The sequence below is a fragment of the Lotus japonicus genome, chromosome 1 (genome assembly GCF_012489685.1).
Source record: "Lotus japonicus ecotype B-129 chromosome 1, LjGifu_v1.2".
Classification (NCBI taxonomy): Eukaryota; Viridiplantae; Streptophyta; class Magnoliopsida; order Fabales; family Fabaceae; genus Lotus; species Lotus japonicus.
The window spans coordinates 84,367,327-84,395,168 of NC_080041.1; the positions used below are offsets into that span (position 1 = coordinate 84,367,327).

The window sequence follows — 27,842 nt, forward strand, 5'->3', positions numbered from 1 at the left end:
AACTTCAGTCGGCCCTTGTGGAAAACATTTTTCAACAAAAGGTTTGATTTGATCGATTTTTGCTTGAAAATAATGACTTCAAGTGAAAGGTCTAACTTCAGTGAATAGCTACAACATCACTAGAAGTATTTCTACCAAGGTAAAAAATGTGAAGTTGTAATCTTGAGGTTTTGGAGCTCATTGTTGGTTGTGGGGATTTTTTTCTTCTATTTTTTAAAGTTTTCTAATAGGATTTAGAGCAAGCAAGTTTGGATTGTATTGTGCACTAGTGGGACTTTGTTGTATTGCTCTTATTGAGGTTTCAATACTTTTGATTTGTAAGTGTTGTGTTTCTTAGGTTTACATCTTAATGTATTATCCTTGACAAAAAAAACCTAATAGCCTATTTAAAAGATTGTTTTATAATAAAATGTATAAAAATGTTATAATTCTACAGACTCAAATTTAAATTATAGCCCAATAATAATAATAATAATAATAATAATAATAATAATAATAATAATAATAGTTATTATACAAAATTATTATAATATAAATATTTACTTCCATAGGTTGGTTTGTATGTACCAAAAAAAAAAAGTTGGTTTGTTAATCTCTAAAGGGTCATCTTACCATATAAGTTAAAAAGAATATTCAAAAAACTCGAACCCTAAGCCCCAATAAATTTGACAACACAGTTATCTTTTTCTCTCAAGTCATTATTATTATCAAGCACAAACATGAAATTTAATTAGAATTAGTTACGCCCATTAGAGGTGTCAAGATAGGTCTGCCTTGACGAATCGGCCTAAATAACCCAAGTTAAACTAGGGTTTAGCAAATATAAACATGCACTAGCCCGATGCAAGATAAAATGTGAGGGGTCATCCCAACCGTTAGCGCGAATTTTTTTCCTTATTCATTTGAATATTTTTATTAAATTTAAACACGTTTAAATTGTTAAAATTAATAGTAAAAATAAAAAAATAAATAGAATAATAAAATATAACAAAATACTCATTACTTTTATTTTCTATTTTATTGTTTTCCCCATTTTATGTAGTCGGAAAATGATTTTTTACAAATGAGCCATGGGCCATTTGTCTCAACTCTCAAAGCATTTCAATCTAAAGTACAAATGAGCCATGGTTTCAAAATAGACCGTTGGATTATAATACATATTGTCACAAAGCATATTCTCATCATATACTCTTAAAATAAATAAAAATAAGAACCACTGGATTTATCAGTATACAAATAAATCTTGAACCCTGATACATTAGACATTACACGGCCCCTTATGGTCCCCTAACCTTCCTTCAGATAAATGCCTTTAGTTACAGCCTTACAGCATCTGTTTGCACACGATTATAATGCAATGAACATGTCATGAGTCCCATTTGTATTTACAGAGTTGAGTTGCATGAGAAATCACGAAGAATGTAACAGTATACAAATCTCACACAACAACTATACATTGGTTTTTAATGGAGAGCATGCTAGGAATTATGCACTGAAACCCCTTTGCAGAGAACTCCAGGGACTGGATGGAACACTGACGCATGCTTGTGCCGAGGCCTCAGCCATTTGCTCTTTCTGTATTCCTGCGTTGCAGAAGTTTGCAAAGGACCTCATGTGTTTCATCCCATACTGAGAAAGGGATCCACAATATGTCTCAAAAGTCCTAACCTGCATCAACAGTATTAAGCCACACAACAGACCTTCAGAATTCAAAAGCTATACTGTAATCAAGAAATGAATGCTAATTTCTTCTTCAAATTCATAATCATGTATTGGATGATGAAACTGTTGGAGACTTTGCTGACATCTCATGCTCTAGTTATGTGAACTAGAGAATTGATAACAAACAGAAAACCAATGATTCAACCTATGTTTGGAAATTTGTTTGCACACACTTGAAGAGAAAAGTGAACATTGGGATGAAAGTCCATTCATGTTAGACTCAACTGATATCCAAACACACTCGGTCATATTCTTTCAACATCAGAAAAAGTGAGTCATGGGAAATGGTACCAGAGTTTTAAGGCAGTCCCAGTCATCAACAAGTGGTTGCCCGGCAGGTCTAACACTGCTGAGCACTTCTGGACCCTTTTCCATGCCAAATAAGAGCTTCCCAACAAGTTTCATGCTGTCGTCTATATACATTCTGTGTGACATTGCTTCCATAACTTCTTTCTCAGCTGCAGCTTTCCTAGGAGAACCCTCAGGGGCTTTGCGGAACTGGCAAAAACAGTGAAAATGAAGTCAAGAAGATAAGATATTATAAGCAAAAAAAAGGCTAAAAAAGAAAAGTAGAATTGGGTATAAGAAATGGGTGATTCCATGGAATGGTCTAAAATGGAATAGCAATTCCCGGTCTAAAGCCAGGCAGCTTCAAGAATGAAATGGTACTCAAATGTTTAGTACATGAATGAATATGGAATGGAGTCCATGGGAATCCTCATTCAGTGGAATGGAGAATCACAATTCCATACGCAAAACATGATACTGGACTTAAACTCTTAATACCAAATAGTGGATCATATGGATACTCCCATAACAACATAACCTGATTAGTTGTTACTAATTTCTCAAAATTTTGTAAACTTTCAATCCTGAGATTGTGGTTCTCATTAGAAATATCTGCCAACTAAATAAATATCACCTCAGATTTAAAATTGGGGAGGAAAATCATGATGAGGAGTGAGGACATGACTACGCAATTATTTCATAAAGTAAAGTAAAACTATATTTCACACATATAATACCTTATCCCAGAAATGGACGAGATCTGCATCACGTTGATTGACTGCTTTTGAAGGTGGCACCAATGAGTTTTTATCCACAAAAGTAAAATTATCATTAGCAGGATTTGTACCCAAATATAGGAAGAGACTATTCTTGCTAACCCTTATGTCACCATATTGCATCACATGGGAACCATAGATTGTATTTCCATTCATAGTCCTTTGTTTCACCTGTGAACAAGGGAGCAAAGAGATAGCTGTCACACAATGCAAAAAACCTCTACCCTATTAGGCTTGTAAGTTTGAATTTTATCAAAACAGACACAATTTCTCCTATGTACTTATGTACTTAAGCTGCCAATGTATCAACTGAGATAGTAACAGGATCTTACCAATTGGTATTGTTGGTGCAGAGTTTCTGATCGCAAATTGTGTATATCACTGTTCAAGAGTTTAGGGGGAAAATTCAGTCCATAAAAGACGTTACATCATTACTCAAAAAGAAATAACTTTCTTTTAACGAGAAAAAAAGGTGCCAAGCACAGTAAAATATTTTCTTTATATAAAAAAAGGCTTTGGCAAAGTCCAAAATAAAATAGGTAAATACAGTTGTAATAGTGATATGCTCATGTCAAAGCAGTCACGGGCTTTTAATGACCTTGTGTATATTTCCCAGGTATAACTAAAACACCCACAATATCTTATTTATGACCCAAATACAGAGTCATTGATGATTTTTAGTAATAGATAATGCGGGTAACAAGTTCACGTGTCACACTCATGGTCATACCTGTCTTCCATCCACGCAACACTGTACAGGTCACCCAGGCAGGTTTCATATTCTGGCGGAGGACTAGGATTCTCTCCAGGACAATATGTTCCCCAACTGCTTTCTTCCGCATTTGAAGCTGTTGTAGCATAAATATTCAAACCTTCAGGAAGAAGACCTTCAAAGATACTCCCAGATTCACAAGCCTCTAGATAAAATACCTGCAGCAGTATTACATGAATAATAAGAGTTAGTAAATAGGTCGAACGCAGGTTGACACAAATGGTTAGAAAATGTTAATTACTAGTAACTTACTAGGCTTTTATATGTTCCAGAAGCATGCTTCTTCTTCAAGACTTCAATCAGATCAGATGCATACAAGTAAGGATTAGTGGGCATTCCTGAAATCCAACCACATTACCACCCACAAAAGATCACATAAGAAATAGAAAGGGGGACATATTTGGTGTAAAGAAGCAATTTGTCATGTTAAGATATAAAACAAGATGCTAGTGGAAGAATCATTGAATTGAATCATGAAAAATAGTAACAATCATCAAAATGATCAAAACAAATTGGATACTAAGGATACTGAGACCTGAGACCACAAGTCACACTTCTCTCCCCCCCCCCCCCCCACCCCTACTCTTCTTTTGTGGGTGCGTATAACGTGCTCCACTCAATTAGGTGGGGTACTCATACTCCACCAAATTTTTGTGTGAAAATATGATAACACTGGTATGCAATTGAATAGAGAAAAAGGTAGAAACTGAAACTACTTCTGCAGAATCAAAGGGTTCTAGGCAGAGATTGTATTGAATTGTAGAATTGGGGAAGAACAGAGAATCTAGGGTTTACAAGCCTGTTCCCACGAACAGTTCTGGTTCCTCAACCAGCCAAACACTCAATTCTCCAAAGATAGCTTCTAATGCAAGCATAGTCCTATTTATAGGCTATTTGCTCTAACTATACTAACAGCCTGTAACAGCTGTAATTGCCAGCTGGCTTATAACTGCCTCTGGCCTAATTATTACTAATTACATTTAAGACCTAATACAATATCTAATTAGCCACTTGAGCCCTTCTTTTATACACATGTTTAATAGCTGGCTTATCCTTAGACCTATCAATACCCCCCCTAAAAGTTTAACCTTGTCCTCAAGGGGAAAAACTGGAAAGTGGTCTTGTATCACAGCAGCTGACTCCCAAGTATTCTCACAGGGTGGTAGATTTAACCATTTGACCAAAACCTCCAAATTACCCTGCTCATCCTCCCTGACTTCCATCAAGTCTTCTGGAGGTAAAGGCTGAGGTTGCTGAGTTGCCTTTAATGCTTGCTTCAATAAGGACACATGGAACACTGGATGAATCCTAGCATGATCAGGGAGCTGCAACTTATAAGCTACTGGCCCCACCTTCTGAATTATCTTGTAAGGACCATCAAACCGAGGAGCCAATTTAGCACAAGGTCTAGATGCAATGGACTTCAACTTATAAGGCTGCAACTTAAGATAAACCCAATCACCTTCCTTAAACTGAACTGATCTCCTATGTTTATCTGCCTGTGTCTTCATCTGATTCTGAGCCTTCAGCAAGTTTTGTTTCAGCTCTTCCAAGATAGTATCCCTATTCTGAAATAACTGATTGACCTCATCAACCTTAGAAGGGATGACACCAGCTTTGAGCAGTAAAGGGGGATCTCTGCCATACAAGGCTTTGAAAGGAGTCATACCAGCAGAGCTACTGAAGTTAGTGTTAAACCAGAATTCAGCCCAAGACAACCATTCTAACCACTTCTTAGGCTTAGGACTTACAAAGCATCGCAGATAGGTCTCCAGGCATCTATTCACCACCTCTGTTTGGCCATCGGTTTGTGGGTGATAAGAGGTGCTGAGCTTGAGGTTAGTACCAGCCAACTTGAACAACTCCTTCCAGAATTGGCTTAGAAATATAGGATCCCTGTCAGAAACTATGGTAGAGGGAAAACCATGGAGTTTAACCACTTCCTTGACAAACACCATAGCTACATCCTTAGCTGAATATGGGTGCCCCAAAGGATAGAAATGAGAGAACTTGGAAAGTCTGTCCACCACAACTAACACAGTATCTTTCCCCTGTACTCTAGGCAATCCCCCCACAAAATCCATGGAAATATCACTCCAAACCTGAGTGGGAATAGGAAGTGGTTGCAACAAACCACTAGGAGCAAGTGTAGAGTACTTATTCCTCTGGCAGACCTCACACTCCTCCACAAATTTCTTGATATCAGCCTTCATACCCTCCCAAAATAAAAAGCTGGCAACCTTTTTATAAGTCCTGAAATGACCTGAATGGCCTCCCATGGGGGTGTCATGGCATTCTGAAATGATGACAGGAATTTTATTAGAAGACCTGGACAGTACCAATCTGTTCTTGTAATATAGCAGTCCCTTTTTGAAGTCAAATCCCTTATGTGCTGTCGGAGAAACCATTAAGTCTTGTACCACCTTCACCAGTTTAGGATCCCTCTGTAGATCCTCATTCCAGCCCTCTTTCTCTGCTGTAGTGAGTACTGAAATGGCTGCATACATCATTTTCCTTGAGAGTGCATCTGCCACTGTATTTTCACTGCCAGGCTTGTATTGGATTTCAAAATCCAGTCCCACCAACTTAACAGCCCACTTGAATTGCTCATCAGAGAATAACCTCTGATCTGTTAAGAACTTCAAACTTCTCTGATCAGTGCGTATGATAAAGTGTCTTCCTAACAAATAGTGCCTCCATTTTTGAATGGCTTGCACAAGGGCCATCAACTCCCTTTCATATACAGACTTCAGTTGGGCTCTTGGGGAAAGACCTTTGCTCCAGAAGGCTAAAGGTTTGCCCTCTTGCATCAACACTGCCCCCAAGCCTTTACTTGATGCATCGGTTTCCACTACAAAAGTCTTGGAAAAGTCTGGTACTGTCAACAATGGAAGGTTTATCATGGCTGACTTCAACTTTTCAAAGGCTTCCAAGGCTGCACCTTCCCACTTGTAACTTTCCTTCTTAAGTAAATCAGTTAGAGGTTTGGCAGTCTTACCATAGTCCTTGACAAAACGCCTGTAGTAGCCCGTGAGGCCCAAGAATCCTCTTAGTCCCTTGATATCCTTAGGTGCTGGCCAATCTTTCATGGCTGCTATCTTGGAAGGATCAGCAGCAACTCCTTCTCCTGAGATAATATGTCCTAAGTACTCTAAGCTTGTTTGTTCAAAGCTGCATTTCTTTTTGTTTGCCTTAAGAGAATGCTCCTCAAGCAAGCCTAGCACCTACTGTAAATGGAAACCATGAGTGTGTAGGTCAGGGCTGTACACTAGTATGTCATCAAAAAATACTAGGGCAAACTTCCTCAAGAATGGTTTCAGCACTCTATTCATGAGAGCTTGGAATGTTGATGGTGCATTAGTGAGCCCAAAGGGCATCACCAAGAACTCATAGTGTCCCTCATAAGTTCTGAAAGCTGTCTTTTCCACATCTTCTTTTTTCATCCTGATTTGGTGATAGCCAGATTTCAAATCTAGCTTAGAAAACACCTTAGCACCCCCAAGCTCATCCAGCAGCTCCTCAATAATGGGAATAGGGAATTTGTTTGGTATTGTAATTTTATTCAGGCACCCTCCATCCTTCTTCTTTACTAAGATAATGGGGCTGGAATAGGGACTGATGCTAGGCCTTATCACTCCAGCCTCTAGCATCTCTGCCACTAGCCTCTCAATTTCAGTTTTCTGGTAGTAGGGGCATTTGTAAGGCCTGAGGTTGGGGATGTTGGCCCCTTCCTTTAAATGTATGGCATGATCTTGTTCCCTCTCAGGGGGTAAGCCCTGGGGATCAAGGAAAACAGACCCAAACTGCTCCATAATGGCTCTTATTTCTGCTGGAACTTCCTTCTCATTCTTGAGGGCCTTCTCTTTTGTGTCACAATGTAACATAAGTCCCTGGCCTTCTTGCAAAACCTGCATAAGTGCCCCAAAAGACAATTCTGTCTTAGTCAATGAGGGATCTCCCACAAGAGTATGTGTCTCATTCCCTTGTTTCAGGGTCAGCCACATCTTTCCAAAGTCGGCCTTGATTTCTCCTAGACTGGCCAGCCAGTTCAACCCTAGCACCACATCCACTCCCTTGAGATTGAATAGATAGAAATCCTGTATGACTTCTAAAGTCTGAATGAGCAACTTCATCTTGGAACACCTTCCCTTGATCATGACTTTATAACCATCTCCTACTTCAACAGTATAAGTTGATGTGGCTTCTACCAGTAGTTGGAGTTGTTCTGCCAAAAGTTTAGAGATGAAATTATGGGAAGCTCCGCAGTCAAGTAGTACCACCACAGTATGTGATCCAATTCTGCCCTCCATTTTCCAAGATTTTGTTGTTGTGAGTCCACTCATAGAACATAGTGATAATTTGAGAGAGTTGAATTCCAGGACAGCATCTTCAAACTCCCCCCCATCTCCTTCATCTTCTTCCTCCATTAGAATCATTCTCAGTTGCTTGTTCTTGCATTTATGATCCCTGCTGTAGGGTTCATCACACCTGAAGCACAGGTTCTTATCTCTCTTTTCCTTCATTTCAGCACCAGTCAGGTGCTTGTATTCACCTCCTCTAGTCCTGGAGCTTTCTCCTACTCCACTGTTCCTAGAAGCCAGGGAAACACTTCCCACAGAAGAGCTTTCTTGCTTCTGTTCCATATTAGTGTTTGGTTCCACAGTCACCACTTTATTGTAGCTATTGCTTCTATATGAATTATTAGGCCTCACAAACCCTGTGCCACTTTTCTTTGTCATAATCAGATTCTTCTGCTCTATGAGAGTAGCTTTTTGTATAACCTCTGCTAGTGTTCCTAACTCAAACAACCAAACCTCAGCTTTAATGTCTTCTTTCAACCCATTCAAAAAGATCCCTCTAACAAAGTCATGGTCAATTTCCTTCAAAGCCCCAACATATTTCTCAAATTCTTCTATATACTCTTCTACTGTCCCCTTCTGTTTTAATGACAACAGCAATTCAAATGGATTTTGGATCATAGAGGGTTGAAATCTTCTTACCACAGCAATCTTGAAGCATTCCCATGTTGGATTTGGGTTGCATCTTTCCCACCATTGGTACCAACTAAGGGCTCTGCCTTCCAAAGCTACCATTGTAGCTTGCATTCGATCTGCTTCTGTCACCTCCCATAGAGCAAAGTACCTTTCAAGCCTCTGAGTCCATCCCACTGCATCTTCACCAGAGAAAATGGGAATTTCCAACTTCCTCCACTGATTTCGTGAAGGATTCCTCCATCTATGCTCTTTTCCTTTCCCTGACCCACTGCCTTCATCATCTGAAGTATCATTCCTTCGGTTTTCCCATCTGGTTTCGAGTGCGGCGACGAGTTCCTCCGTCTTCTTCACGCGCGCCTCAAAGAGCTCCAATCTTGCTCGCAATTCCTTCCTCTCCTGTCGCAATTCATCGATCTCTTGATTCCAGCTTGGTTCGCTTCTAGCCATTTGTCGAGTAACCACCATACAGAGTCGCAGATTCGCGTGGATCCCTCAGGCACTAGGATGGTGCTCTGATACCAGTGATAACACTGGTATGCAATTGAATAGAGAAAAAGGTAGAAACTGAAACTACTTCTGCAGAATCAAAGGGTTCTAGGCAGAGATTGTATTGAATTGTAGAATTGGGGAAGAACAGAGAATCTAGGGTTTACAAGCCTGTTCCCACGAACAATTCTGGTTCCTCAACCAGCCAAACACTCAATTCTCCAAAGATAGCTTCTAATGCAAGCATAGTCCTATTTATAGGCTATTTGCTCTAACTATACTAACAGCCTGTAACAGCTGTAATTGCCAGCTGGCTTATAACTGCCTCTGGCCTAATTATTACTAATTACATTTAAGACCTAATACAATATCTAATTAGCCACTTGAGCCCTTCTTTTATACACATGTTTAATAGCTGGCTTATCCTTAGACCTATCAAAATACTAGGTTGTCCCTGTCTTCAACCTTCCAACCATAGTTTTGCACCTCCGCCCCTGCCGTCGCATGGTCCCAAGTCTCATCTTCTCCTCCACCCAATTAGCCTCCATTTCTCTCACCGCTCCTCACCTTTGATATCGTTGTCTCCGCTGTCAAACATGTGGCTAGTAACGAGCTTTCCTCGTTGCAGTTAGCTCATACGAGGATCTCTAACACCAACCTTCTCCCAATGTCGCCGCACATAGCCACTTGAGAACCGCCAGCCAGCAGCAAAAGCGCTATGTCCCTTTCTCCCCCCCCCCCAATGTTCTGAATCTGATGTTTACAGAGATTGAGGGTACAAAGCGAATTGAGACCCAATTGGACCATGAACTCGAGCTGGTCAGTGAGATCCTCAACCATCATCCTCATCCTCTAGTGTCATTTTCAGACTCTCCATGACCGCAGCACCTCTATCTTTCTATTCTGGTTGGTGTCACACATGAAATCTAATATGGGTTCTTCCCTCTGAGTCATTTTCTTAGGCTGATTGAGGACAAATTTGAATGGTGGATGAGGCTATGTGCGGTAAGGGTGTAGGCGAGGGGTGGAAAACCTGCAATTGATGAATCCGATGACTCTGGCGAAGACGGTGGTGGCGGAAAAGGAAGGTGGAAGAAAAGACGGTTGCGGAGCTGTGGAGAGCGAAATCAATGAGGGTGAAACGAAGAAGTCATGAAAATGTAACACCCACCACTGCTCTAGCCTCTAGTCGTCGCCGCTCACCTCCCACCCCAGCAGCGCCGATGAAGTTCTTCCCGACCATTTTTTTCTGAAAGATCAGTTAATAATATGATTCAATAAAGGTCTTGGACCACATTACAAAGCTCCTTACAATTTAGTGTGTTACCACCTACAGCATTTAGCTATCTAGAAAAAGCAGCGTATCAAGCCACCTTCCCAATTACACACCTAAACTTCAAAACAAACAAGACAGTAAAAAACAAGACCACAACAAAAGGAAAGATGTCCTCTGAGAAAGGCACCCCAATTAATTCCTAGTCAAGAGCCAGCGTTTGGAAACCTCCTCTTCTGTCAAGCTATTCCCTACTATGCAGAACTTGCAGTAGCAGTAACCCAGGCAAAACAGCATAGCCAGATCAATATGCAATCTCAGAAACCATTAGAGGGTATGAATGTAATTTTAATCACCTATCTTTCTTCAATCTCTACCGTTAATTTTTTTAATACTATATCCTATGGTTAATATTTGTGGTGTATGGATACACCACCTAATTGACTGGTGTTCGTTATACGCACCCTTCTTTTGTTTCCCTTTTCCTCTGTTTTTATTATTTACAGTTCATGTTACCCACGTAAAGAAAAATTAAAATAAACGGAAAAGTAAACAGAAAGCAGACTTCATTTTACATTTCTGTTCTTGTTAAAGAAAAAGGCTGTAAAAAGGTTAGTACTAGTGTAAAACTGTTTGCTGAATATAAGTTTAGGTCATTTCATTAGATAACACATGAAATCGAAACCAACCAACAGATATTACCATTGTTCAGCTATACAATATAATACTAAGCTCCCCAGTTTCCTCATCAAATAAAAAATTCAAGTTAAGCACTGAGGAGTCAGGACCATCCCAGAGATCCAACATTCTCCAGAAATTTTATCAAAATATTTTAAAAATATCATTCATAGTGTCACTTAATCAAGCCAAATAACTCCTTGCAGGAAATACATTTGTCAGTGATAACTTCTAATACAAGAAGGACCATAGGATGCTGAAATGCAAAAAAATAGCATACACAATCCAAGATATTTCCATAGCCAGAATTTTGGTGAAAGGATTGAGAGGTACTAACCAAGGACCCCTGGACCCCCATGATCGCTGTAGTATATAAATATATGATCATCAGGACCACTATCAACAACCTTCCCACTGCCACCTGTAACAGCCGACTTATTTCCAAGTATAGCAGCAAAGAAGTTGTTAACAGTAACCTCATCCCCAGTGTAATCCTGCCATAACAAGGTTACTGTAAAGCTTGAATCGGAAAGCAAAATACAGTACACCAAAAAGAAAGAGAACTCAGCACACCTTAGGAACTCCCTCGTAAACATCATTTCCATGTGGGCTATTAATGATGACTCCAGGCCGCGGGTTCTCTTCATTGAAAGCAATGTCATCATACATGAAAACAATAATGTTCTCTTCTTTCAAGCCACCTTTCCTCAGCAGTTGATACGCGTGACAAACATCAGCCTGATGAAATAACAAAGGTTCATCGACGTATCGTTAAAATCAATTGTTCTAGCCTTCTATTATGATACATATCATGTAAAATTGCATCCCCCCATCTGATGTAAGTATAAGCATTTAATTAGAACTCACTTAAGCTAAGCTAATGACTGTTACTTTGATCATAAAAGCAAAAACAAGTTATACAGAAAAAAAATTAAACAACATGATCATAAGCAAAAACAAGCTGACCCATAAAACAAGGATTTGATAATTCAATTCCCTGTTCTACCAAACAAATAAAAGGGGGAATTTAAGAGTGAATGAGGTTTAATCATAACGATAAAGGAAGAGAGTAATTGGGAAATTGAAGGGTGAGGTGAGGGGTATAGGGATGAAGAACCTGGTGTCTGTAATTCCAGTAGCCATTGGAACCGGCAATCAGAATTGCCCACCTAGTCCCCTCGTTTTCGTCGGCGGAAGATGGTTTGAGAAACCTGGAAGCTTGAGAGGGTAATCGGAGAACATCGCCGGGGAGGTCACGGCCACCGGCGACGACGGTGGCGATGAGAAAGAGGAGGGTGAGTATTAATGGATTGCGGTCCATGGACATTGCAGGAAGAATAGCTTGAGATGAGATGAAAGAGCAGTTAATACTAAAGTAAATAAATATACCAAATCTATAATGTAATCTATCATATTTTAGCATGTGATGTTACTCTATTACCCTCTCCTCTCTCCTTCATCTACCTTTTTCTTTTTTGCCAAATTGCTTTCTTTGCCCTTGGATTTTTTTTCCACATAGAAAAATTCTGCCCTTTTTAAATGTCTTTGTTTATGGAAAAATTTTAGGGTTAAATATGGTTTGAGTCCTTAAATTTAATCTCTAACAATATCATATCCTTTAGTCTCCAACAATGATGAAATCGGGGAATTATTTCTTTAGTTCATTTTGTGGCGGTTTATACCATCACTAAAATCAAGAAGAAATATTTTATAATGGTTAAAAATCGCAAAAAAAAATACAACAAAGACTAACTTCACATATTTCAATAATGTTGGAAACTAAAATGTATGATATTTTTTAAATGGACCAAACTCAATTTATCCTTATTTTAGTAGGACTTAAAACATATTTGATCCAATTTTTTTTTTCTTATACATATCTTTCACTGAATACAATCATGTTTGAGATGAGAATATTCACAAGTACTGTCGTTACTCATTGTTTTGTGAAAAAAATAATTATTACTATAAGGGTGTTGGATACCCTCATAATTGGTCTAGCGATGCACACCTTTCTTTTGTGTGCATTTAGTTTTCGTGAACAAAATTAGAAGGATTAAAATCACTTAAATATTAAAATCACGTGTACATTTAGTGGTTATCCATATTTTTCACAGGAGATAACCATGTATAAGTGGAGAACATTCATATTATGATGAGGCTAACTCACCTGACACTTTATTTAATATTTATAAAAAAATTAAGCATATATCACTTAAACCAATCACCTGTCATTTAAGCCTTTGAAATTATGTATGGTCAACATATTGGTTTTACTTGTTTAAGTACAACTCTCTGTGTTTTTTGGTTACAACTCTCTTTGTTTGATTTTGTTTTGCGTATTGGTATATCTGAGACATTACTTATTTATGTAAACTATGTATATTAATTATGTTTGTTTGATTAAAAAAATATGTTCGTTGACGTCTCAAAAAAAGTTTGTTGGCGAAACTTTCAAGTTTTTAATTACTTTTGCTTTTCTTTCGTTCATTTGTTTTGATTTTTTCACTCTATCCCCCTCCTCCCCCCTCATCAAATGGAAATCATAATGGGCTACTTTCATGATTACATTGTAAGAAAAATGGAAAATAATTTATTACGATATGAGCAAATGACATGTAAACATATAAATTTCTACCGACACTATTGCGACAAATATATTAGTGGTAGTTTTAATAATCATAAACGCATACTATGGTTAGAAACCTCTGCTAATGTCTCGTATGATAGCTCAAGTGGTAGGAGCTGAGAGACATATGAGTTGAATAGGAAAATGTTCAGGGATTGATTCCTGACGGCTGCAATTTATCTTTCCGATGTAAAAAAAAAAATAACCTAGGCTAATCTACATCCAATCTCTGATAATATTGCACGTTTTGCAGTGTGAAAAAAACTACTATAATATATGCAGAAAGACTTGTACATCAACATAAGTTTCTACATGAAACCTTGAAAAAGGGACTTCTTTAGCTGGTAATTTAGCTTCTTATGAGAAAACTAAAGAGAACAATTCCTTGAAAATATGTTATTTGGACGCGAGACCCCACTAGCCACTATGTCCAATGCAAAAGCCACAATTCTCGCACTGTCATTTGCTCTATGATTCATAGTCTATTATTTAATATGAATTTTGGGATAGGTAGGCTCCATATAGTTTGGCGAACATAATGACGTTAGTTTCACGTTTAGACAAGTGGAGTATTAATGTAACGGGTATATATTATTCTAATACCTTGGTTTAAAAATTAGTTCGGATACAAACTTATTGGAGCTTATCTACTAAAAATTACATAAATAAACTCCAAAAGTGCGCTTTGGTTTATATCCAAACGAGTACTAAGTATGACCTGAGAAGTTGGACATGAAAACCAACAAATATTCCATCATTAAAAGATAGAAATGTTTCGTTATCTGCACTTCATTGCATGTCAACAAACATTTGCAAATTCAACCCCCAAATTTCTGAATGAGTGGTGGAACATTTGCAGAACATCATGTCTGGACATAAAAATGTTTAGGCATTCAGTTACTTGACGCGACAACATCCTGCTATGGGGAGCAACCTTCCATCATTTTCATAGCATCAGAAAATATAATTTTCAATTAGTATGATGACTTCTGTGTGCAAAATTAATCCTGCAAAGTTAAGTTGCTGGATTATTTAAATGATTGGCTTGAAACTGTTTCAAAAGCAGCAAGGATTGGTGATAAAGATTGAGATCAATCCCATCAACGTTTCTACCGACACGAGCCTGCAAAACTCCCTAACATGGAACAAAGAACACTGCTCAATCATCATGTCATTGACATCTTTATACATGCACTGATGCACATGTTGTGGGTGTATGAATTTGTAAAGCATATCAGATGAAAGGCCTTAAACAAACTTAAACAAGCAGATACCTCATTATCAGGTTGGATAAGGAGTTCACCGATGAATTGGTAGACAGAGCCAACTTGAAAGGTAAGGTCCCTGAGATGCTCAGTGCTAACTTTTAGAATGCTATCACCGTCAACAACTATGGCCAGTCCTGTCTCTATAGAGTATTCGCGTAACCTGCATGAGGATTGACATAGGTTATTGAATGATACTTCACTATCATCATTGGCAACAGCAACATCAAAAGATATATAACATAGCAATACCGTCCATCCCATGCAATCATACTCTGTCTACTACACATAGAACAGATATAGATAAATAGATAATGCACTTAGACATGACTATAATATGCATGGACTGTTATAATCACTAGTAAATGTCTTATATGGTTAAGTACTCTAGTTTTAGTTGAAGATAGTTCTCAAATTGATGCAATTCCCTTGTCATTCAATTGACTGCCACATCAACAAAATATAGTGTCAAATGACTCAATATTATCAGTTTAATGCTGTCCATTGCAGGCTTGCTGCACCAGAAAAGACTAAAAACTTAGAAAAACCAACACCAAACTAACAAGAGAGTTTAATTGAGTTCTTGTTTTTTACTATTCAAAAGTTGGAGATGGTTTTTTACCAAAAAAGAACTTGCAGGGAAATTTGCCATCTTCTATTAGAGAACATGTTTCTTGCATCGATACTTGTTTCCAACTAATGTCTGCATCACATGCTTTTGCGAAATGAATCAATATATTGATACTTTTAGCAACTTTGAAATTGCTACCATCAAGGAATATATAGATCTGAGACATATTAAGTATGCCAATTTTCCCTAGCTGGTCAAAATCTACAGGCAGTTAAGAATTGCAATATGACTCCTATCTGCAGGACTGGCATTAACTTTACAGTATCCAAACTGCCATCATGCCGCCATCATCGTTGCGGTTCCTGCTATAATCCATGACAAAACCATAAACCAAATGTTGCCAACTGCCATGATCATCCTGCTGCCATGCCATCAATAAATCCTCTAAGCTCAATATCACTACTACTGGTACCCACATGACATCTGTTGCTAGATGTCCTCTAAATGCATAATCCAAATCCCTCATGTGTTCAGCACACATCCATTAGTCATCATTGACAACAAAACCCAAATGATAGAACAAAACTATAACACAAAACTTCCAACAAAAAAGTCATGAGTAAATTAGAATTAAATGATAGCACTCACTTTCCAATTATTCTGATCGAAGCTCCTTGCTTGAAAAAAGGAGATGACGGATGCAGGTCTTGTAAAGAAACCAATGCACCAGATTTTACTTCAAAAAATGCCATCTGGCTTCACTTGACACCGTTCCAGTTCTGCCTGCAATATGGGAAAACTTAAAATATACAAATTCATGAGGCGTGAATTTATGTTAATGGTAAGTATAGTACAAAAGATTTTGTAGCACACCATCTACCTTAAGAAAGCTTCAACTCTAATATAGTACCACATATATGACACCGTTACTTTAATAAATTATTTTCTTCACACATGAATGATTTCTGTCCACAGATGCAACAAATCGCTAGTCAATTAATTATTCACCACAGTTGTCTATCCAAGTTTGGTTTTAGAAATTACAGTTTTTGACAAGAAATTTCCAAATGAGCAATGGGCAGAAACCATTAATTTTTAAAGACTTCTAATTAGGCATTATCTTCTTCATATCAAAACCATAGGCGAATAACAAAAAATTATAATTTCTGTTATATCAAATGTTCCTATAATACTGTGTTAATCAAATAAATTTAGCCAAAAGCCATGAGAGGATTTTAAAATTCTAGTGGCTGTGACTTATCTTGTAAAGGGTGGGGATTAGAGAACCACAACCAAGATAAACTGTAAGTTACAAGCTATAAGCTATAATGAGTATTGTTTTCTCCTCAAGTTTTGCCTCTTTTTCTTCAATTCTATTATGTTCTCTAAAAATAACTGAAGCATCAACTATACTAGGCTCTAAACAGAACTGACACATTAAATATACTAGGCTCTAAGATACATGCTTGTCTTGCTGCAAGGTATTAGTGGCAAATATTGGATTTGTTGAAGGAGCTTGACTCATTTTCTTGAGTGTTGATTTTGTAGAGGTTTTGGGGGGTGAGGGAAGAGGAAATACTATACTAGTATGCAATTACACAACAATACTGCAAGTCATGTTAACTAACACTAACATCAGAGAAACTGTGTTTTGAAATTTGAATTACTCCACCCAAAGCTGCATTCATTGTGTCATTAGATTTTTGTTTACTTTTTTGCTATATATTTGGTATTATCAACCTGACCATGTTTGACAAGCACCAGAAATTAACTGTTTTTCACTATCTTCATAAATACTTGAATGTACCAGACACACAAACATATAGGCTGGGGTTTGACCTAATGAGTACCCTCCTCGCTTTCACATGTTAATTCAGTGTGATTGCTTGTTCAGATTAACTGAAATAAAGGGGATTTGACATACAGACAGAGAATCCACCCAAAAAGCATTATTGAAAAGGAAACAAAGGAAGGGAGCATGAAGTGCATAAACGAAATTGAAAGGGTTGGAGTGGGAGTTTACGTACCTTGGCAGAGTACAGGAAGAGAAAGGAGAAGAATCAACACCCAAACGATTGGAACTGGTTGTTTCAATTTGAATTTAATTTCACTGTTTTTCAAGGGTTTTCTGTATTATATACCTTTCGTGAGAAAAAAATTTGCAACTTTTCATGGAAATGATTAATTTTATGTAGATTTTCATTTTTCTATTATAAATTGATAGTATAATCGCAATTATAATGGTTTCGTCTATTCGACTGATGTCGGTCGCAGTGATAAAAATTAATTATTTGAATCTTTAGGTTGAGAGTTTGAATCGTATGAGTCGTACGTACTACTGGGGAGACATTTAACATTCATCACACTCAGATTAGAATTGTGAGAGCAATTTAACACACACAAAATTGTGTCATCTAAACTGTTATGTCGCCACCCTTTGCCTTTGTTGAAATCCTCTGACGAACTTACCATTGACCCCACCTCAGCCAAATCGACCCATTTCTGGCAAGCTCGAGTCTATCAAGCCCATCACTTGCTACAATGCGTCACACCACGTATTTCCGAGCTCCGCCGCCCATGGTGACTTGTATAGGATTTAATTAGTTAGAAGGTAGTACATGACACACTCGTTAAATTTTGCATATCACTATAACTTTTCTCTTTTCTCTTCTCATTCCTCTAGTGGAGGTGGAAAAGAGTGGTGAATACAACGTTATTCTAGTATTTAAATCTCTCAAACAATGTTTTTTTTATGAGAAAGAAAACACAAGACTAGAAAGCTAAAGCTAAAAGATCCCTAGACAAGAAAGGAACAATAACGTTAGGGGGAGAATCAAGACTAGTAAACTCACAGTGCAAACGGGCACTCAAATCGGCAAGACAATCCGCAAGATCATTAGCTTTCCGATGAATATGATGAAGACGAATATCTCAATTCCGAGCTAGAAGGAGATTAATATCCATGAAGAAACTAGACAAAGCATGAAATTTTAATCTCTCCTTCCTAAGGACAACCGTAATTTCCAAACAGTCAGATTCACAATAGTCGATATTATTCAAAAGTAGCATAATTTTTTTTGGGAGGGATGAAGAAAAAAAGTTATTACACATAAGTCAAAAAAATAAATATTTAAATTTTACCCAATATTGGAAAAAAGAAATAATCAATAAGATTGAGGAGTATAAATAGTATTCTCAACACAGACCTGGCATCACCGACCCAAACCAGTGTCCTCTCAGTACCGTTTCGCTCTCTCACTCGCATTGAACCAGTTCCATTCGTTTCGGTGTTGATTCTTCTCCTTTCTCATCCTGTACTCTTCACAGGTACGTAAACTCCAACTCCAACCCTTTCAATTTCGTTTCATCACTTCATGCTTCCTTTATTGCCGGTGAATGAAAGAGTAGTGTTCTGTTAGAATTGCAAATACGGTTACGTTAGGGTTTTGGATTGGTATTGTTTTTCGCTTTTGTATATGTGAAAATTCGTTGCGTTTTCTTCAATTTGCAAGCTACATACAATCTCAGTTCCGATCCCTTGAATGCAGGTTTTAGGTTTAGCTCTTTGGTATGGAAGAGGGCGGAGATAACATTCTAGATGCCATATACGATGAGGATAATCTCTATGAGGATGTAGACATGATGGATGTTGAAGAAGGAGAGTTGGTGGAGTCTGATACTGAGAATGTTTTGGTGAAAAACAGTGCAGGGGATGGTACTGAAAATGTATCGGGGCAAAACAGTGCAGGAGATATCAATGGAGCAAATCGAGATCCGCCTAGCAAGAATTCCAAGCGTAGAGCGAACAAGAAGAAGAATAAGAGGAAGAGGAAGGGTTCTGGGTCTAAACCCTTGGACATTAACAGGTTTAACATTTCTGCCTATTAATAATTTATTTTAAGAATTTTATTGTTATATTTTGCTTCGATAGAAATTCCGTAGTTATTATTCAAGATAGGCAAGTTCTATAAGCTACTATTATGGAAGAGTGTATGCTGTTTATTGTATTGAATTACTCCAAGTTTAATCTTATGCTTGTTAGTGGTTTAGCCTCGAAAGTCTTATTGATGGCTTAATAAACTTGATTGATAGACACCCTATGGACATGGGCTTGGGGGGGCTGCAGTTCATGTGTTCTATTAGAAGAAGTGAAGCAGAAATGTTTAGGGCAGGATGAGAATTGACAGAGGAGAGCCTTACATAATGGACATGCGGCTGATGATTAGAGGTGAATGGAGTTTTTTTTTGGTAGTAGCGGTGAATGGAGTGTTGAAAGCAGGAGGAGTGGAGGGAATATGAGGGAGTTGGTTGAACCAGACTGGGCACGAAATCAACAAGGGGATTCTGGAAGGGCATTAGGCCTAGGGGAAGAGTAACATTCTTGCTTCTCTGAGTCATTTTCTTCTTTTTTGTCTGTGATTAGAGCACTGCTCTATTCTTCCCTATATTATAGTGTGAATACCAGGATCTGTCAAAACTCTTTTACATTTGTGACCCAGTAGAATTCAGAGTTCTCTTGAGTATTTAAGAGTTTTGTAGTTGTACTCATTTATTCCTTTTTATTTAGTTATAAAGTGGGGCATTGTTTCCTGCTCTTTTGTTATCTGAACCTCCCCATTCCTGAAGTGAATTGAATGTGGACATAAGGCTTTTATTTCCTGTTATTTGTTCCTTTAACAAATCTTTAGCACCCTTTTGTTCACATCATGCTCATGGAATTTCTAACTAATTATGTTATGTGTTTTTCAGATTTGTGTTAGATACGTGTCGGCGCCTGAAGGAGAAGAAGTCGTACATGGTATACACTGCTGTGGGTTGCCTTGGGATCTCTGCATTAAGCGATATTGTCAATGAGGTATTGAAACACAGTTAAGCCCTCAATTTCGGTTTAATAAGCAAGTTTTCTTTGTTCATTGGCTTGTCCATAAGATTTTCCACGAAATACCATTGCCACTTGGAAAGCAATACGTGAATAATATTGGTGATATTGTTTGATACCTGATATCTGTCTACTTGAAGATAATTCCCTTAGGATGTACCAATCCAAACATTGTATATTTCTTTTATCAAAAGTTGCTTACTATTTTTACTTTGAATTGTATTCTTGTACTAGAATTTGTAGTCTCCCATCACTAAATTTCTTACCCAGCATCTTGTCTTTGTTCTGTTCATTGTTTTTGTTCTCCTTAAACTAGCTTTCATATCTTTAAATCTTTCTTCCTCTTTTTCTAATTTTATGGAAGTTTTTATTGCTAAGATTGATAGTCTATGATGGTGTTGGTTTGATGGGATTACCCTGAGTTATAGTTCTCCATTCTCTCTAAATCATTCTTCCTCTTTTTCCAATTTTATGGAAGTTTTTGTTTCTAGGATTGATAGTCTATGATGGTATTGGGTTGATGGGATTACCTTGAGTTATAGTTCTGTTCTCTGTACGCTCCATGGTTGTTAGTATCTTTATTTTCTGGTTTCTCTTATATTAGCCACTTAACACCTTAGGTGAGGGTTTCCACAACCTTTGTGCTAACCTTACAAATTTTGTCGAGTTATACAATGGTCCTATCACTGCCCTCTGAATATTCCTGATCTTGGTTTCACTAACTGGCTCATTGATTTCTTCTTTTGATCTCACAAGAATATGCACTGTGTTTCTTTCAAATAATTTTTTTCTTTTTATGATTTAGTTTCTGTCTCTTTAAGGGAATGTGACTATGGTTTGGATTAGACAAAAATTGCTCACCTATTGTGAGGAAAAGTGAGAGTTAAGGTTCTACCTGATTTGAACAAGCGAGCTGATTAAAGCACCATGTAGCCGTTCATGATATCTGATATGTGCACTTTTGTCCCTAACCTTGCAGATTTTTCTTCCAGATGCTAGTTTGCTCCTTTCAATCCTCTGCTTGAGCTTTGGTGTTCCTGGATGAATCACTTGATTATTTACTGATTGTGAAGGTTGATGTTCACATTTGTTGCTTTGTTTTGTCAGTCTCTGCATATCTGGAGAATGTTTTGCACTTTTCATCACCATAATTGATTTACTAAGTATTTGTCCCATTGGGCTGGTGAACGGAAAACTACTGAGTACAGACTATCAACTTAGTCAGTTTTGCTCACTTTCACATAGCAACCAACCATTTCAGAGCCAAAATCAGATCTCTATATGTAAAGCATATTGTCTTGATAATTATCTCTATTCCAATTTGTATAACATAATCTCTGCTTTTACTTCATAGCATTGTGACAAACTTTGTTTAGTTTACTTAAATATGTACCTGAATGGCAAACAATTAAAGGAACTAACAGTGGTACTTGTAATATTTTACCCTAAATATTGTAGGCATTTTCTTAATATTGACTGGGCAGGCTAGCTTTTAGTTTAATTGGGTTTACCTTAAAACCTATATGTGGGATAGTCTAGTGTACTTACCTATTTTAGTGTTTTTTTAAAGCCATTGATTTTTGGGCATCCGCTACCTAGAATCTGCAGATTTCCTCCATGCCAGGATTTCTGCATTAGCTTTATCAAGCAGTGAGAACTGAGGACTTTGTAGAAAAAAAAATTTGAGTTTAAAGTTTAGGATCTGTTCCCATGAAAATCAGATCTTCTTTGTTTCTTCTTTTCCTATTTGTTGTGACTTCCTTTAAGAGTGAAAGGGTGTGTTTTTATTCTTATTATATTTTGTTACTTTCTTATGCCCAATTCATACAATGTAAACTAATATGTGTAAGTCGCAGGTCGATGCAATACAGGCTTGTGGAGGCCAGAAGACTGCTGATGGTAGACGATTCCGGACAGGGGGTGGCGTATTGTGGAGCATCATAAAAGTTCGGGAACCAAAAGCCTATAAAGAGATAATGAAAAAAGCAAAGGAGTTTGAGGTGCGTGAAAAACCATTGTATTTTTAGTACTGATGTTTTATTTGAAAAAGGTCAACAGTTATGTGAATAGTATTTATTTCATAAGCAGAGGGAAACCATTATAATAGTGCTACTGGGTTGGGTAGAATCTTAAGACTTTTTCTGGTCTTGTGTGTACATGGTGACAAGTAGCCTAGGTGTCATGTTTACAAAAATAAGTCTGTAACTGCTTCATAGGCATTATGCATGTTTATACTTTATATAGTAAGGCTTCTTTTTCATTTTTTGATCGGAAGGGTTTCTCTCTTTTCTTTTTTTTTTAAATGATAGTGCAGCTTTTTGTTTATTAGGTCTATCACTATATTCCTTTGCTCTTAAATAGCTGTTGCCAATAGTCTTTTATTATGAGTAGCCAAGACTTTTCAAATTGTTACAATGACTACTTTTTAAGTCATTGATCATCATGTTTATAATAATGCAGAAGCAATTCAGACAACCCAATGTTAAGCAACTACCCGTGCCAAAGAAAGAGGAATCTTCTCAAGGAGTTTCATTTGCTGGCAGTCCTAAAGAGGAATCTTCTCAAGTAGTGGCCTTTTCATTTGCTGGCCTGGATCTGGGCAATGATTCAGAAAATGCCTTTCCTGCAGTACAAATGCAAAACCAACCTGAGCCAGCTACTTCTAAAGAAAACCCTGTCTCTGTTCATGACAGGTTAAGGATACCTGTTTCGTATGACGATGATCTGCTTGGAGGGAGTTCAGTCAATGATGCAAGTGGCCTTCATCACTAGGACAAGTTTTCACCCTCTTAGATCGGAAATATATTGTTTCATTCTGCTATGGGACTAAGGCTATATACTACATTATTTTTCTCGAGTTCCTTTTTGCTCTCCTACCCCCACCCCCCCCCTCTTCGCCTTTTCTTTTTGCTTTTGAGAACCAAGTTCACAGATAAACAGTTTTGCCATTTTGATATTTTTATCCCGAAGGAAATTGTCATTTGTCTTGAAAGAAGTGTTTATATACTATGCCTTATAGCTTGCAGATATAGATACAGGATGAGGGCAAAAATAAATAAAAACCAAAGAAGAATGTATGTGGGATGTATTGTTATTCCTATGTACCAAACCCTTAGGTGAGGTTTCGTAGACAGATGGGGAGGGGATAAAACATGGTTTCCTTCTCTGTTTGTCATGATTTTAAGATGGAACAGAGTTCAATGAACAGATCATTTTGGTTTCCTAGAAATGAGTGGAACAAATGAGAATTGAACAAAACATTCTATTTAAATTTTTGCATTGACTAAATTAACCCTAGATTTACTATCTCTTTTTTCTTCTTATTATGTTTCATCACTCTACCTCATCAAGCCATCTTTTCCATGCGCACCGCAACTACAAACACCATTTTCTACAAAGCACGCCATTGCCTCACTCAGTTTTTTCTGCAACATGTATTGATTTGATACTACTATGCTATTACTACCCCATCAATTCACTTTTTAGTTTGTAGTCTATGAAGGCCCAATACTCAATGGTCAATTGAGAACACCAAGTGATTTCTTTCGTTTATTTATTTTTGTGAGAATAGTGTCATGGGCCGTGATAATTGAAAAGACGAAAACACAGGTGTAGAAATTTTTGTTTGCTCATGTTAATTCTCATAATATAACCTGTCGGTAAAATATGATAAAGGTATATATGTAATAAATCTTATATTATATTCTGTCCGTATTGTATTCACCAAACACAGTGTACAAACATTATTGTCCCGTTTAATTCTGTTACATTCTGTTCCATTTTGTTATGTGTTGTTCAGTTTTCAAATGCAACCTTAGTGCTGGATGATGTGTTCTGAGACACACTTTCCCAACTATTCATTTGATTCGATGATTTACAATAGCAAATGGTATTAACTTGAGGACAAATGGATTGTTGGAATCAAAGCCAAACACAAACGGTTTTTTATTTCTTTCTTCTTGTCAACATTTTAGATTTTTCATGCTAGCCTAGCACTAGGTTCGGCATGAAACATCGTTAACATCATCATTGAGAGATAGGAATGGGATAGATTCGTACAACTACAATCCATAACCAAAGCTCAATTTGATCTAAGGAAAAAGGAGAAAATTTGCATCTCCCCTGGAGAGGAATTTTAAGTCAGCGTAGCAGGGAGAGTCTGCTAAATGGAAAATGTGTAACAACTTCGGGAAAAAACTAAGCACCAGTGATCTGACAAATTGAAAATCCATTTAAAATTTTCAAACAAAATACAGATATGCATGATTTACAGAAAATTATCAGGGCATACAATGCAAGATACTGCTTGTAAGATCAACATCTTTTTACAATATAAGCCACACAAATGAAACCAACAACCTACATAACATGAGAGAACTAAAACTTATCATGCAATGACATACTTCTCATTGGGTGGAAACAGGAGCATTCTCTTCAGTAGCCATTGGCTCCCCCTGAGGAGCCTTCTTTGCAAGTGACTTCGGGATGTCAATGTTCTCTTGAATGCAGCGCTGCTGAGGATGTGACAGCAGTATTAACACGTGACGGAAAACAACACGCGCTAACCCCTGTCCACTCTCCAAGATATAGCCCTCATACTCACTAACATGTTCAAGAGCCTCCACCAGTGTATCATAGACCTCCTGAGGGCAATTCTCAGGTCCAGGCTTGTCATGAAGGTACATGACATCCAGAGTGTAGAGCTTCTGGTTCACAGGCCACTGATGCTGTGGGCGCACATTTGATCTGCAATAGAATAGAATCTACAAAGGAGTAGGAAATTGCATATTAGGATTCAAATACCTGGCTGACCAACAACTAACAGTATGGTGTACAACAACAACAACAACAAAATTAAGACTACTAAGAAAAATTAAGAGGAAAATTGTGTGTGTGTGTGTGTAGATAAAGCATCATATAATATTATTCAATGAAAATTGATAAATATCAGCTGGGAAGAAAACAGCAATAAGACGAGTAAAAAAAATTAAGAAGGACCCTCACATAGAAAATAAAAAAAATAACAAACAGGGAATGACAAATTGAAGATAGTTACCAATCATATCTCTTTAATTGAAATGATTTTCTGTTCTATGCTATGGTAAACAAGAAATGTGAAAGATAACCAATCATATCTCTACTTCTCTCTTTTTTATTCCTTTCTCACACTAGGTGGAGGTGGAAATGGATGTTTAATTATGAACTATTAGTGAACCAATATATCTTAAATTCAGTGCATGTTTGGAAATCCTTCAACAACGGATTCTAAACCGGAAATCTTTGCGCGATATCCGAATTGGTTGATCAAACAGAATCTCAGTCAAACAAACATGCTAGAATACTTCCTATTCCTACCAAGTACAAACGATAACAATTTGAATGATTTTCTATCTATGCATACTAAACAAGAAATGTGAGCACCACTTACTTACCACTCTTAAAATGCGACCTTGGGCACGCGATTTCTTAGCTTCATGAGCAGCAAGTCTGAACAAATTGGTGAGGTCTGGTTGGGTACTGATATTGGTAGCTGAAAGACCCCTCATTGCTGCCATTGTTGATTCAACATCACTGCTAAAATCTTTCTTCAGCTGTAAGAATTAAAGTAAAAAAACCACATCATGGGTCAAATCAAAAACCCTAAAAAAAACATGTCTTAATGCAACAAACACATGAATGTACCCATGAGACGGTGTTGGAGAGAGTGGCGAAAGCGAAGCGGTGATCGGGGTTGATGGTGAGCTTGGAATGGACGAAGAGAAGGATGGATTGCTTGATGGAGTCCAAGCGGGTGAGGGGTCTGCCGTTGTGTCCGGTGGCGGTTTTCATCTCGACGAGAGATTGAGGATCGATGTCGATGCAGAAGAGAATGTCTTCGTTGCAGATTCGTGAGGGTTGCAGAGTGTACCTGCTGCTTCCTTCTTCCCTGCTCCTCCTGTCTCCTTCTTCCATTTATATTTCTCTGATTTCTTCTTCGATTCTTGATTGATTGAAGAACACCGTGTGCCTCCTTCAGTTACTTGGTTCCTTTTCTACCTTCAGACAAGGCCCTAATTAATGGACTAATAAATGCAAAATAATGATGGATTATGTTATGTGTGATGATTTTCCCGGGATCCTCTCATCAAAAAAATTTCATGTTTGTTGATGTTGAAAATTCAAAATTTTGTGTGAATTTCTCTTCATAAATAATAAACAAAAATGTTGTATATATATAACTAATTAAAAAATACATGTGTATAAAAAAGAGATAGATATAAAATTTCGAACAAGAAAAATATAAGAAAATTTGACAAGAAATAATCCATTAGTCATATTTCTCCCTCAACGTAAAACTTAAAAACTGTTGTCGCGGGGTGTTGTAGGGAGTGCATTCCTTGCGGAAGGTCTCGCGCTTAGTGATGATCATTGGTTTGCTTGGGAGTGCGGTGATCGTTGGTTGCTTTACGAATCTGATCACTTGGATTTGGTTAGCATGCTTGTAGATATTGAGAGTGTTCGTGCTCATGCCCATTGCTCCATTCTCACTAAGATCCAAGGCATGATTCGTTGGAACTGGCGGGTTGAGCTTGCGTGGGTTGTTCGCGAGGGAAACGTGGTGGCAGATTGGTTGGCTAGACGTGACTCCTTTCTTCCCTACCCGGGGCTTTGTGTGGTGGAGGTTCCTCCTCATATTAGTTTTCTTGTTTGCGGGTAATTTTTCGATGTATCGAGAAAAAAAAAACTTAAATCTTCAAAATACCTCTTCATTCCTCATCCACTATCCATTACCTTCCTTTCTCCTTCATCTTCTTCTCACTCACTTCCTCCCTTCCCTATTCACCTACTTTCCCTTCCTCATTTACTCCATGTCCTTACCACTCACTTCATCTTTTCATCTCGATTTTCTTCATCACATTCTTCATCAAGACATTTTGAGGTTGATTTAGATTAAAGTTTTAGGATTTTCAAATTATTGGTATATGATTATTTTAAGCTTTTAAATTTCGGTATGTATTCTAAGGAAATGTAATTAAAATGCATATCTGATTTTAAAATTCGATATTGTTAAAACACAATACCGGTTTTTCAAGATCATAGTATTGTTTAGCTTTGTGTTATGGGAATTAAAAAATCCAAAACATATATTTGAGAATTTGCTACATTAAAATGGATGGGAATTGTTGTATTAGGGGTGGGAAAATCGACTCCCATTGATTTTTTTTTTTGTTACATACAAAATGAAAAACAAAAGGAAAGAAACTACTCTACTGCATCATGAAACAGTGAAGTAATCAATCTGGATGGAGGTTGCGACTCCCGTTGACTATTTCTCCATCTTCAAATATTTTACCATTTTATCATAGAATTTTGTGTTACTAAATAATTCTTTTCTAAAACCTTAGCTGCTTTTTTTTTTTGGGGAAAGAAGGATGGTTTCTATTCATACAGGGCCAGGCCCAGAAAGAAACAAACAAGGGAACAAGTCCCTGAACATCAGCTAATATTCGCATAGCTACACACCAAAAA

General features: G+C 37.5%; 4 protein-coding genes across 6 annotated transcripts; 1 reads left to right on the forward strand and 3 right to left on the reverse strand.

Annotated features, from left to right (window-relative positions):
- Positions 1–1,160: 1,160 nt before the first annotated feature.
- LOC130724458 (vacuolar-processing enzyme-like) lies at positions 1,161–12,363 on the reverse strand. Its single transcript, XM_057575690.1, has 9 exons — positions 12,107–12,363; positions 11,563–11,727; positions 11,327–11,483; positions 3,811–3,896; positions 3,517–3,716; positions 3,119–3,167; positions 2,748–2,957; positions 2,014–2,220; positions 1,161–1,668 (listed from the first exon to the last, which is right to left on the reverse strand). The coding sequence occupies exons 1-9, from the start codon at positions 12,314–12,316 to the stop codon at positions 1,486–1,488; spliced, it is 1,467 nt and encodes a 488-aa protein (XP_057431673.1). The 5' UTR covers positions 12,317–12,363; the 3' UTR covers positions 1,161–1,485.
- A 1,825-nt stretch (positions 12,364–14,188) lies between these two features.
- On the reverse strand, positions 14,189–17,635 carry LOC130724468 (CST complex subunit TEN1). Of its 3 annotated transcripts, none has more exons than XM_057575699.1 (4): positions 17,482–17,635; positions 16,103–16,237; positions 14,893–15,046; positions 14,189–14,753 (listed from the first exon to the last, which is right to left on the reverse strand). In XM_057575699.1, the coding sequence occupies exons 2-4, from the start codon at positions 16,204–16,206 to the stop codon at positions 14,634–14,636; spliced, it is 378 nt and encodes a 125-aa protein (XP_057431682.1). In that variant the 5' UTR covers positions 16,207–16,237; positions 17,482–17,635; the 3' UTR covers positions 14,189–14,633. The 3 variants fall into 3 exon arrangements, with proteins under 3 accessions (XP_057431682.1, XP_057431686.1, XP_057431695.1); XM_057575703.1 differs by having other exon boundaries at positions 16,103–16,253; positions 17,482–17,586; XM_057575712.1 differs by lacking the exons at positions 16,103–16,237; positions 17,482–17,635 and adding an exon at positions 15,506–16,081.
- A 1,018-nt stretch (positions 17,636–18,653) lies between these two features.
- Positions 18,654–23,180, forward strand: LOC130724496 (uncharacterized). Its single transcript, XM_057575735.1, has 5 exons — positions 18,654–18,781; positions 19,003–19,320; positions 20,204–20,309; positions 22,190–22,333; positions 22,794–23,180. The coding sequence occupies exons 2-5, from the start codon at positions 19,025–19,027 to the stop codon at positions 23,103–23,105; spliced, it is 858 nt and encodes a 285-aa protein (XP_057431718.1). The 5' UTR covers positions 18,654–18,781; positions 19,003–19,024; the 3' UTR covers positions 23,106–23,180.
- Positions 23,181–24,546: 1,366 nt separating this feature from the next.
- Positions 24,547–26,429, reverse strand: LOC130724503 (uncharacterized). Its single transcript, XM_057575743.1, has 3 exons — positions 26,016–26,429; positions 25,766–25,924; positions 24,547–25,096 (listed from the first exon to the last, which is right to left on the reverse strand). Exons 1-3 carry the CDS (start codon positions 26,283–26,285, stop codon positions 24,740–24,742), a joined length of 786 nt encoding a protein of 261 aa, XP_057431726.1. The 5' UTR covers positions 26,286–26,429; the 3' UTR covers positions 24,547–24,739.
- Between the last annotated feature and the right edge of the window lie 1,413 nt (positions 26,430–27,842).

Excerpts from the sequence above, each read along its gene's own strand:
- LOC130724468 (XM_057575699.1), bottom strand. The coding sequence starts at position 16,206 with ATGGCATTTTTTGAAGTAAAATCTGGTGCATTGGTTTCTTTACAAGAC. Across the intron at positions 15,047-16,102 it reads TCGATCAGAATAATTGGAAA|GTTACGCGAATACTCTATAG; the intron begins GTGAGTGCTATC and ends ATCCTCATGCAG. Across the intron at positions 14,754-14,892 it reads TTATCCAACCTGATAATGAG|GGAGTTTTGCAGGCTCGTGT; the intron begins GTATCTGCTTGT and ends GTTCCATGTTAG.
- LOC130724496 (XM_057575735.1), top strand. The coding sequence starts at position 19,025 with ATGGAAGAGGGCGGAGATAACATTCTAGATGCCATATACGATGAGGAT. Across the intron at positions 19,321-20,203 it reads AAACCCTTGGACATTAACAG|ATTTGTGTTAGATACGTGTC; the intron begins GTTTAACATTTC and ends TGTGTTTTTCAG. Across the intron at positions 20,310-22,189 it reads TAAGCGATATTGTCAATGAG|GTCGATGCAATACAGGCTTG; the intron begins GTATTGAAACAC and ends TGTAAGTCGCAG.
- LOC130724503 (XM_057575743.1), bottom strand. The coding sequence starts at position 26,285 with ATGGAAGAAGGAGACAGGAGGAGCAGGGAAGAAGGAAGCAGCAGGTAC. Across the intron at positions 25,925-26,015 it reads TCTCCAACACCGTCTCATGG|CTGAAGAAAGATTTTAGCAG; the intron begins GTACATTCATGT and ends TAATTCTTACAG. Across the intron at positions 25,097-25,765 it reads AAGGTCGCATTTTAAGAGTG|ATTCTATTCTATTGCAGATC; the intron begins GTAAGTAAGTGG and ends ACTCCTTTGTAG.
- LOC130724458 (XM_057575690.1), bottom strand. The coding sequence starts at position 12,316 with ATGTCCATGGACCGCAATCCATTAATACTCACCCTCCTCTTTCTCATC. Across the intron at positions 11,728-12,106 it reads ACTGGAATTACAGACACCAG|GCTGATGTTTGTCACGCGTA; the intron begins GTTCTTCATCCC and ends TTATTTCATCAG. Across the intron at positions 3,168-3,516 it reads GTTGCGTGGATGGAAGACAG|TGATATACACAATTTGCGAT; the intron begins GTATGACCATGA and ends ACTCTTGAACAG.